Below are 11,920 nucleotides of genomic sequence, written 5' to 3'. Positions count from 1 at the left end.
TATACGTATTTGATCGATGTGGGTGGAATCATACGAGCAAACATTTTTTAGTAGTTAATTAAGAAACTCTAACTAAAAATTCGAGATATTTTCCCTTATTTTGGGATTTCTAAACTTAAACCATTTGCTTATACTAAATTGTACACTATTTATATGAATATGATGATGATGATGAATTTGATAGCATCGTTTTCTATATATATTTTTGAGTTTCTGTAGAGATTTGTTGGTACAAGCTAAAGAACGGAGGAGAGGAAGTCGACTGGCCCCCAAGGCAGTCTCGGACACACAATTAATAACTAACACATTCGACGACAAGGTACATTTAACCTGCAGCACGTCGCCATTAAATTCCAACTATATATTGTATATATGGATGTGTCTTTGTATCATTTTATTTGATACTTCATAACTTTGCTACGTGCAATGTATTTGTGGCCCAACTCACGTCACTTTCTTCATTCGTTTAAACCATACTAGTATTTAAATTGATTCTTATCTGGTTTATGTCTTTATGATATATAAACACGTACGAGATCATGTAGTTAAGTCCAATGGTTATTACAAACTTGTGCACTGTTTACTCGTGCACAGTAGTTATGGCTAACCCTAATTTATCAGTACTACCAGAGCCGGACCAAAGTATTTGGGGCCCCATACAAATTACACAGAATTATAGTCATAATTTTCATAGTTTAAAAACTATAGACTAAAAATAACATTTTTTTGAGTATTTAGGGGCCTCATTGTAACCAAAAATTTTGCAAAAAATGTGGGGGCCCCATTGCAATGTTTCATTTTAATGGGGTCAAGTCCGGCTCTGAGTACTACACTTGTTGCGTTTTATGTTTGTATCAGTTTTTGTGTTAACACGTATTGTTATGATGTTCTTTTTTTTTTTTCAAATTAACCCATAACTTTTACTATTAAACCAGAACTCGTGGTTTCGCTATAACGAAGCAATGCAAGAAACTGATGGAGCATAGAAATGTGAAAAGACAACATATTTGGGGTCAGAATCAGAACAGTACAAATTAATTATTAGTATAGGTTTTTAAGAGAATGTCCAAATCCCGACAGTGTGCACGAGGGGTTTAGTTGGATCCAGCTTGGCCTCTTTATTGCTCATTTAATGATACGTGGACTACACATTTCCTCCATTTTAATCCATTTATAATGTATTACTACTGTTATTGAAATATCAATATATCATTATTCTTTTACTATAATACTACAATAAGCTTCAGTCGTGATTAAAAAAATACAACAAGCTTAAGTCATCTTGCAAAGTTTAGTAACCCCTGAAAATGCGACTCTTCAGTTTTCACAATCAAATCCCACAAGGCAGAGAAACAAGACACTACTATATTGTTTTATACTTACTGTATTATGAAAAGAAACTTACTTTTTCAAAAAAACCAAAAGTTATATCACTATTTCTAAGACCAAAAAGGTTATATATCACTAAACCGACTAAAACGTTGTTCTTTCATCTTATATTGGCTGGCTCACTTATAACAATAATTGGACGAATCTAGTGGGAAGATTGAGACATATTCTGATTGTTCACTAGAGACAAAATCAATTATAATAGATGTGTATGCACTATGCAGTATGCATCTGGTTCAGGTTCCAACTATGAACTATCTTAAGCAAAGTTAGTTACTAGTAACTACTTAGAGAACGACATAATTAAAGCTTTCCAAGCGAGTTTGGTTCTGTTAGACGGTTCGTTTATTATCTATCAAATACAATTTTTTTTTTTACGAGTTAGCCGGTGAAAAAAATGGTTCTGTTAAAGAATATATTTTTAAAAATTACTAAGAAGTTCCAGGCTTAGCCGTAGATTCCCACCAAAACTAATGAAGCTTGGTAATAGAAAAAAATAGAACCATACTCGAAAATAAATCATTTAGAAATATATGAAAAATGTCTTATTGAAATTGAGAAAAATAGAATCATACTCGGAAATAAATCATTTAGAAATATTTGAAAACTACGCCTACTAAATCGAATACTGGATTAGTTCATATTACAACCCATAGCAACGTATAATGGTATTTCGTGATCAACAACCATCAAACCATATGTAGGATCATATTTGTTACCAAAAGATGAATGCAAGCAACAATTTATTAGAAGTTATTTCAGGGGATTACGAACCAAACATTATGATGTAATTTTAGGGGATTAGTCTGTATAATCGCGACTATCACCGACAAAACAAAATCATAATTGAAAAAAAAATTACTAGTAATAAACAAGTCGACGATTGAAAAGAGAAGCAAGCCGTGAAATGACCCTCTCTACCGTCACATCGAGGATTTATGTTGACTATAAAAGGAACTGAAAACTAGACAAGACAAATACATACATACCCAAAAACTAAAACCTCTCTCTTCAGATTCTATCCTATTCTAAGTTTCAAGAAAGAAATTAACAAATTATGGAAACACACAACGTAGAGACTTTGACAAACCAGGGAACCATAGAGTTGCTCTACAGGGCGTTGCAACAAGGAGACGCCTCAAGGCCCTCAACGGTAGCCAAAGTGGTGGCCAGTGATGTGGAATGGTGGTTCCATGGACCGCACCATTGTCAACACATGATGAGGCTACTCACTGGGGAACCACCTAGCCAGGTTTCGTTCAGATTTGAGCCAAGTAGTGTACAAGTACTGGTGCCTGGTCATGACTGCGTGATTGCAGAAGGGTGGGAGGGTTCACACGTGTACTGGGTTCACGTGTGGAAGTTGAAAGACGGAGTGGTCACTGAGCTAAGAGAGTATTTCAACACATGGCTCACTGTTACAGACTACAGTCTTGGAGCAATAGGATGGGACATGGGGCGTTGTACGGTTTGGGAGAGCGTACCGAAGGACCTTGGTCGTGGTTCGTTGCCTAGCTTGCTGTTAGCTATTTAACTATAGACCAGAGAATAAAAGCAACATAAAGTTTGTGTCGTCCGGTGGTTTATGAATTGCCTATATACATTATGTTCTAAAACATTGTGTTGTGAAACGCAAGTTGTGTATATTATTTGGTTCTAAAAATTGTCTACTCATTTTCAGGTTCATCACATAATCATGCCTCAGCAAGTGTAATTGAATTCAGAATAAATTCACTTTGGTTACCTTGATCCAGTCACTTGACCATCGGATATATATATAATTAAACTTTGATTTCTATTTAACGACAATGAAAGAGCACTTCAAGCTTTTATTTAAAAAAAAAAAAAAGAATGATGCCAAACTTACTTGAGTCACTCCAATAGCAGAACGACTGAACGAGCAAGCTGCTAGTCCAAGCAAATATAGTTTGATGTCAATGAGTGGAGTCTCACAGAGAAGATGAGAGTATAAGAATTATGAAATGTTGTTACTAGCAGTGGCGGAGCCAACGTACAAAGAGGGGTGTCAGATGACACCCATAACATTTATATTTTTTTTTAATTATAGGGTAAATTTTCTAGATAATGAGATGTTTTGGTTTAAAATATTCACAATAACACCCATGTTATATTTTTGTTGGTAATGAGACATCCATGTTATATGATCTACTCTTCTCTTTGACACAATGTATATTTATTTTGCCACTTAACCATAATGTCTAATCCATTTTTGTTGGCTAGAAATATATATGACACATGTAAGCAAAATTTCTGGCTCCGCCACTGGTTACTAGTCAAAACTCTCAGGCCAAAAGATTCAGAGACATGTATAAATAGATTATCGACCAAAATCGAGATCAAACGGACAACTAATCAAGATTATGGAAATAAACGAAGATATGATTATAGGGAAATCAAGAAAAATCTGGAAGATTCTTCATAAATGTCAATATATATGATAATTTAGGAAGTTTACCTTTAATAAGTCAATATGATAATTTAAGATCTCCTAACAACCTGGAGTCAAAACCCAAAACAGTCGTAACTCGTAAGAGTTTCCGAGCACTCTATTCACAACCTCTAGAGAACTCAAAACGTGATAAAATATTGATATTGTGATTAATATTATGAGTCGTCGATCGAGGCTTCTTTATGGGCCTTTATTGGGCCTCCGAAGGAAAAGGGTTAACTGACTTACATTACATACTGCTATTTAACCACAAATTATTGGGATTTCTTTACCAAAGCACTGCAACGTTCAAATTTATCCACAAAATGATGTGAAGCTTAAATGTGAACCCAAAAAAAACTGTATGATGTGAAATGTTAATTCAGCTTTCTGTATTCAATCGAGTTTTCCAACTTAAGCTACAACAAAAATAATTTTTTATTTTTTATTTTACTCTGATGTTGGGAGATAACTTACAATTATATCATGCAAGTTGCCATTGTATACATTCTTTTTTTACAAACTAAAAACAAGTAATAGGCTTCCAGGGATGTAGCCTTGAATAATACATGTAGATAATGTAAAATGTATAGATATTTAGATAAATAGAGGAGAACAGCTCAGATTAAACAACAGATATTTGACTATATAATTAGCACTTAACACTAATTAAGCGTGACAATATAATATATACATAAAGTCTGATCTGCGTCACAACAGTAAGGTCGCATTTCTGTGTAAGTGCCAGATTCAGTGTGATACATGTCTGCCACCTACTATCTCATTAATTTTTAATTAGCCTTGTCTAATCATATTATTATTTAGTAGTCCATGCTTCAAAATCTTCACACTATTTATCTATATAAAAAACCATTTTTCAGATAATAAACTAAAAAGGGTATTAAATATCATAAAGAATGTCACAGAAAATAAGCAGTTTAGTCATATAATTAATTAAAAACTACTTATTAACGAAACATATCAATATTTTATAGCTAATCAAATTGAATAAGAAATACTTATATCGAATTAACTTATCTTTTAAATTGAATTCCTAGTAGTAGTTTAATTGGGATTTGATTTACCTAGGTTTCTTGTTTTTGTTTTCTTTTTCTTTATTTTCGGAAATAGTTTGATTTACAAACTTTTTCAAGTTCACTGATGTTAATTTTTTTTAATCGACAGGTTAAAATAAATAGTACACAAATTAGTTTCTTTTACTGTTTTAATTAATTTGGTTGATTTTTTTTTATATTGGATTATGGTTTGAACTTGAATATAAGAGAATAAAAATAATTTGTTATAAACAGAACCGATTCAATAATTTAGGAGAACTATTTGTGCATCGGTATAATTTTGTTGGGATAAAATCATAATTTCGAAAGAAGTTGATGTAGCAATATTGACTATTTTTAATAAAAACAAATTTTTAAAAAACTATATAGAGACCTTAAAATAATTGAACCGACAGTTAAAAGAGTTTTGTGCTCGTTGGTGAGATGTCCATTAAATATGTCTGAATGACAACCAATATTTACATACTTTGTCTTCTATATTTCAAACCAGCTCCATAACCATTACAATAGGAAAACTGAAGTATTATCAATAGAATTTTTTTTCTCATCATCTAATACTTTTTATTCTAGACGATAAGATCCATGGTCCAGAACCATCGCTATTTTAATTGGTATAGCCAATTACAAGTATGATGATATTGATTTAATCGAGTAATAGCCAAAAAAAATAGCTGTAACTAATTAAATGATGGAATGCAACATAATATTTCTTTGTTGGTAACTAAAAATTTGACTGCAAATGTTATTTTTCAATTGTTGGATTAATTTTCTGGCCCAAAAGCATCTAAGATTCGTATTTTTTTTCCATAAACTATATATCATTATACTTTTTTAACTGAAAAAAATATATTATACCTTAAATATAAATATTAAAAGATTTAAAATTAGTTTGTCTCTATAAATTTGGATGATCAGATTTGTTGAAGTTAAAACTAGAATGGGAATGTATAATAGAATTTCGTCTCGATCAAATCTGCAATTTTTAAGTAAGAATAATGATTTTTTTTAAAGTAATAATGATAATAAGGAAAATATTACTCAGAAAAGTCATCCACTTAGTCTAATCTCCCTTTGACATATGCTACAGATACAAGAGGCTTCATAACGTGATTTGTAATCAATAATATGGCGTTTTGTTCACCAAAAATAAAATAAAATAATAACTAGCTATATCTAGTTATTGGCTTATCTCTCAAAGTTTCACTTTTTAGGTTTTCTAATATATTCTCTCAATTGGTAGATTCAAAATAGAAAAATCAAGTTAATAATGAGCGTGATGTCAATTTTTACTTTACCAATATAAATAAACAAATGGATGTATGTAAATTTGAAAGTAGTGTTGTCTTTTGCATAATAATAATAATAAAAACTTTTTGGCGCGACTTCGGTTATGGAATTATTCTAATTTATATTACATATTGTATTCTCTCCACTCACATCTCCATCACTCTTCTCTTTTACAGTGGAATGTCACGTGTCGTTCCCATGATTCAATAGAATATTCCTTACCAATCAGCAATATTTATCAATACACACGCACTTCTTTTGAAAATCCAACTACAAATCGATCATGCAAAAATCAAGAACTCTAGTACAAGATTTCAACATTAGGCAGTAATCGATCAAATACAAGTCCAAAATTCACTTTCTTATTTCCAGACTCATAGATCAATATTCATTATACTGGACATGCATGGATGATCGTCTGGTTTAATAGAAGCTAAGCTACATATAGATCCCGAAAGAAGATAAATAAATATATATATATATATAGTGTTGTTTGTTTGACCCAAAAAAAAAATGTTGTTTAACGGCCTACGGTATTGTGTATCTGTTCTTCATTTTTTAGTTTTGGTCTTTGTTCAATAAATCAGTGAAAAATATAGTATCAGTGAAAAATATAGTATGGTATTGTCTCATATTAACAGTATTTATACATCTATATATACACGGTCACATATCACTATCTATATTCAGGTCCATGCAACGCAATAAAAACTTTTGAAAATCGAGTCATTGTTGAATTGTGTGCTCATAGGCTGTTAAAGATTTCTCATGATCTCTTGACGGGGACTTGTATTTCAGTCACTACATCCCATCTGTGTTGTCTTTTTCTTTTTACATTTCACTTCCTTTTTTTTTTCCTCTTGATAAAATGAAAACAAAAAATGTGTTTAAGAAAAGGTAAAGTGAATTAATCCTCATGGTCATAGACTATTCGTTGATCGAAAAAAGGATAATTAGTTGATTTGGACATTATAATGAGAAACCATGAATTTTCCTTAATTCTATCAAGTCTTTAATTATTAAATAATTAAATTTAATTAATCTTAGCCTACCAGGTTTGACACGGGACTCGAGACTCTCTTACGAACCATGCCTTCCGGCGCCGGTGAGACCTCTGATCGCCGGCGTCGGGGGGTGACAAACCTTCTTAAACTCTCTCTAATTTACATAAGCTTATTTCTGGTCTTTTGTTCTATCTCTAAGTCCTTTTTCCCTCAAAATCCAATTACAACTTTCCACGAAGCTTTTTTTTCAAAGGGTTATTTAACCGACGGAAGAGCACATCTATGCTCTACAAGCTCCGATCTGAACCAGATCTCGGATGCGGTTCCGCTCGCGAACCCGACGACAGAAGCTTCCCAACAGTCCAGCTGCTCCTCATCTCTTACAACCGAGCAAGAACTCAATGCTACACCAATTGGCTCTAGATCTGGACTAGCACCGGCACCACCATTGTTTCCTTCCCACTGGTTTTTGTTGATGGCAGGAGCTTCTCTTGGCCCATCAGGTGTGCCTTTTCCAGTGGGAACGCCGACGGCACACGGCGAGCTCAAAAGCTGGCGGATGGTTCCCTTAGATGCTTTACCGTCGCACTTCACTCCAATCTTGCAGAACGGCGGCGACCTTCTCTCCCATCACCCACCACCAACAACCCTATGGTTTGTTAGGATAGGCCTCGTTTATCATTGTTGCCCATTAACACCACTGTGGCCCATATCCAGGTCTGATTTCTTCATTGCTCTGCTTAGCCTTACTCAGAATCGTGTTTGCTGGATAATGGTGAGATTGATCTCCCATTTGGTCATAGGAGCACTATCCTTAGAGAAGACTAGCTTATTCCTTTCTCGAAACCATATGGATATTGCACTTTACTTGTTATCGGATGCAAACCTATTGTTGAATCTATGTGGAGTTTTATCCTTCTCGAACATTATGTGCTGTGTTGCTCTCCAAGCCACTATTCTATTCCCTGACCTTGAACCGAGTTTCAACCCTCCCAGATCCGTTGTTGATAAGTCTATATCAAGCTCAACCTCTTTAGCACCCATTACCTCTGCTTGGTCAAGTCGAGTAACCCTCGGTAGCAGAACATTGGCGGCTTTAGATTGGCTTGTTAGATATGTGTGTCGAGGCCAGTATTTCAACGTTGGTCGGATGTATGCAATGCCTAGCTATAAGTATAATCCTGACCTGACCTCGGAGTTGAAACCGATGTTTATGCCCATTGCTCCCATGTCCCACCTATCGCCACTAGACTGTAAGCTTGGTTCTGTTGAAAAATCTCAAAGCCAAACCGACTACAAGCTTTGTGTGGATTTCCTTAACCTCCATGGCTTTGAGCTTCATGTGAGGGAGGACCCACCTGCTTTGTTACGGTTTGATGCCCATTCTCTGCGAACCCTGGTTGTAGCTTCAGCTAGATTTATGAGGTATGTTTCTAAAAGATTAGAAGACTTTGCTCTTATATTTATGATCCCTCCCCTGTTGGCGAGAAGCCCTCCATCTGCTCCCTCCGTGGAACACTCTTTTACAAGCTCGAATGCGTTGTTATCCGCTAGAGCCGCTCATGATCACCTGTTGGTCAAGGATCTCGTGAAGCTTGGCTTCAAAGACGAATCCGCATTGGTTCCAGTAGTCTTCTCAAATATTTTAAAACTTGTTCAAGTTGAAAATCCCTTTGTTAAGTCCATGGAGCTCTTATCCTTTTGTTGTTTTGTTTGTGTCATCTCTTGTTGTAAGAACTCACCTCTTTTTGAGGTTTCAGCTTAAATGAAAGCTTTGGTTTGACAAAAAAAAAAAAAAAGCCTACCAGGTTTGACAAAATTAATTAACAAAACTGATAATTATCAATATATAGCTCTCTTTAAGTCGAATGATATGTGTGCTTGCATAATTTTGGTGGTTCTTAGGATTCTGCGTCCAGTTTTCATGATCATCGAGGTTTGGCCATTTCTGCAAAAATTTAACTGTTTTTTTTATATACATTTTTGTTTTGGTTTGGCTGGACATTTTACCATTTTGTTTAATTTTTTAGATCATAAGATATTAGGAACAAACTATGTATATATAGAGATCAGAGTGATTATGACTATTGAAATACATATTTTTTAAATTTGACTACTGAAATAATTAGTGAACGTATAATAGATATATAAACAACCAAAATTTTAATTAATCGGAATTATATAATGAATATTAACTCTCTTTTTTCTTGCAGTTAGAGTAATCAAAACAACTTTTGAATACATATCTTTATTATGAGAAAAGAAGAAAAAAAAACTTGACCTGACTCGGGCAAGTCATGAATGGTGAACCTATACCTTCGATTCAATGGCAAGTCATATATATAAAGAGAAAGCATTGAAAATTAGGGGTAAAGAATAGTAAAAGAGAAAATTAAACGCACAAATAAACTGTTTGAAGACAAGAGAAGCATCTCAATGATTTTCACGAGATAGGACCTAGAATTTGGAAGTGGACTTTGATCGAGACTTTATAATAGGGTGGGCAATTTTCAGTCCCACATTGTCGTTTCTCATTCCTCCCCAACAATCACCATTTTCTTTGTTCTACATTGTATTGATGTCGAACCAATAGATTATATTTTATAGAAATTAAGCCAAAATTACCTGACAATAATATTAATCACTATTATCGCCAAAAATAAAATTAAAAAGTAGTACTATGCAATAAAATCTCCTATAAGCTCCCAAGGAAAAAAAAAATGGTCCCAACGTAATGTTATACAGTTAGAATTGAATTAAATGAATGCAACAAACAATGGTAGCTGAGGGTACATTATATATATAACCAACCCAAAAGAATAGTTATCAATGAAAAAACTATTGACAAAAAATGTATGTGTATATATGAAAAATAAAGAAAATACTATCACTACATGTAATAAGTATATGGAAGAAGGGAAAATAGCAAAGTTGGTTCAAATACATTCCTCGTTTGTTACCGCCAAAACTAGCTTTTATAATCTAACATTATTATGTCAATTCAATAGAAAATTTAAACATAATTAAATATGGAATGGATTAATGGAAGAAAATTGATCAAAAATAGAAATATTTTACATTGAAGATAAACCAAATTAGAAGAAAAATAAACGCGTAGTTAGCAAAAGAAAAAAAAAAAGGTGATTAAGTTAGATAAAACAGATAAAGAAAAAGGAAATGGATTTGATATATTAATAATTACGACAGCATGATTCTCTCAAGTCCTACCTTAATGTCGAAAAAGAAAAGTCATTGAGCTGTCGGATGGTACTCTTTAATGATTTCACCAGAAATATTTCTCTATAAATAGAGAAAAATTAAAATCTCTACCGTTTTATTTCGTGTGCAAAAATAAAATTCTCTACCTAATTCCAGTTTTAACCTCGCTTTTTTTTTCAATAAGATTGGCTGCAAATTAGTTAAAAACATGTACTACTATCAAAAGAAACCTCATATAGTAATTGACGTTTACATACGAATATACGGAGGGGATTAATAGTCTTGACATCATGTGGTTCTCAAGAGCATTGTTTTTAAAATGCGTATATATATATATATATATATGCAAACAAAACACACACTCACTTTCTTTAATATATACGTGTATATACGCAAACCTACACACTTTCTTTTGGGGGCTTTGGGTAGCATGTTCATGGGTCAGCATGCTGTCTCCATTATCTTTTTTTGATGTGTATTTAGGTTTTATTATGATAAATTCAAATAAATGCTGTTATCTGTTAATTAGAATAACAACAAAAGTAAATGGTAAATGATCAATTTTGGAATCACGGTGTCAAATATAAAACCTAGCTACAAGATATGCATAATAGTTGAAGAGAGTTTTAGTGTCATTGTAGGTATATAGTAAAAAAAATCTAGTGTCACAACTCACACAAGACACAACACACGCACAAACGAATACGCGAAAACAAAAACGTATTTTTCTATGCACCCTTAGCTAAATACATTTGGGCAATTAAAATTAATTAATCAATATTTCCATTTGCTATAAATGAGAAACCACTTGGTACATTTACTTGACTCTCTCTCTCTCTCTCTCTCATCCTGGTCTCTCCCCCTCTCTCTCTTTCTCTTTCACTCTCCCTCTCTCATCCTGGTCTCTCTCTCTCTCTCTCTCTTTCTCTCTCACTCTCTCTCACTGTCTCTCATCCTGGTATCTTTCTCGCTCATCCCGGCCTTAGTTGTTCTGTGGTCGGAGAGATAGGAGTGAATGATGAAGGTGTGTGCTGAGCAAGATGGAGAAGCAGGGCACGTGCATTACTAGCTCATCTCGTTTGCATATAGATATATATACAAACCTCCAAATGCATGTATGTATATACATACGTACGGAAATATGTGTGGAGTGTGATAATGAATGAGTTAGTTCTTCATGTGCCCATCTTCCCCATCATGACCATTTCACCTTGATAACGTTGGCGACGATGATTCCAGTGTTAGTCATTTAGTAGTACTGACGCACGTGGGACTGGTTTTGTATCTTTAAACGCACACGTGTGTTTGTGTACGAGCTAGATTGCTTATTTTGTGAGGAAGTAGATCGAAACCCTGCAAAAGTACCTATCATACGTACGTACCTACGCAAGGGAAGCTTGGTCTTTGGAACTATGATCAGGTAGGCAACAAAATTATATGTAGTTAATTAATTATATACTGTGTACTATATACTATATATTATCACGCATCTTGAT

The 11,920-nt window shown here is 33.7% G+C and overlaps 1 protein-coding gene across 1 annotated transcript; it reads left to right on the top strand.

Moving 5' to 3' along the window:
* Window positions 1-2,358: 2,358 nt before the first annotated feature.
* Window positions 2,359-3,142, top strand: LOC104768282 (wound-induced protein 1-like). Its single transcript, XM_010492211.3, has one exon. The coding sequence runs from the start codon at window positions 2,447-2,449 to the stop codon at window positions 2,921-2,923; it is 477 nt and encodes a 158-aa protein (XP_010490513.1). The 5' UTR covers window positions 2,359-2,446; the 3' UTR covers window positions 2,924-3,142.
* Window positions 3,143-11,920: the final 8,778 nt, after the last annotated feature.

The sequence above is a fragment of the Camelina sativa genome, chromosome 20 (assembly GCF_030686135.1).
Source record: "Camelina sativa cultivar CO46 ecotype springtype chromosome 20, ASM3068613v1".
Taxonomy (NCBI): Eukaryota; Viridiplantae; Streptophyta; class Magnoliopsida; order Brassicales; family Brassicaceae; genus Camelina; species Camelina sativa.
The sequence above is the reverse complement of the archived record's forward strand: the minus strand, read 5'-3'. Positions and strand labels throughout refer to the sequence as shown.

Bases quoted from the DNA above. Each gene is read 5' to 3' on its own strand.
- LOC104768282 (XM_010492211.3), top strand. From the start codon at position 2,447: ATGGAAACACACAACGTAGAGACTTTGACAAACCAGGGAACCATAGAG.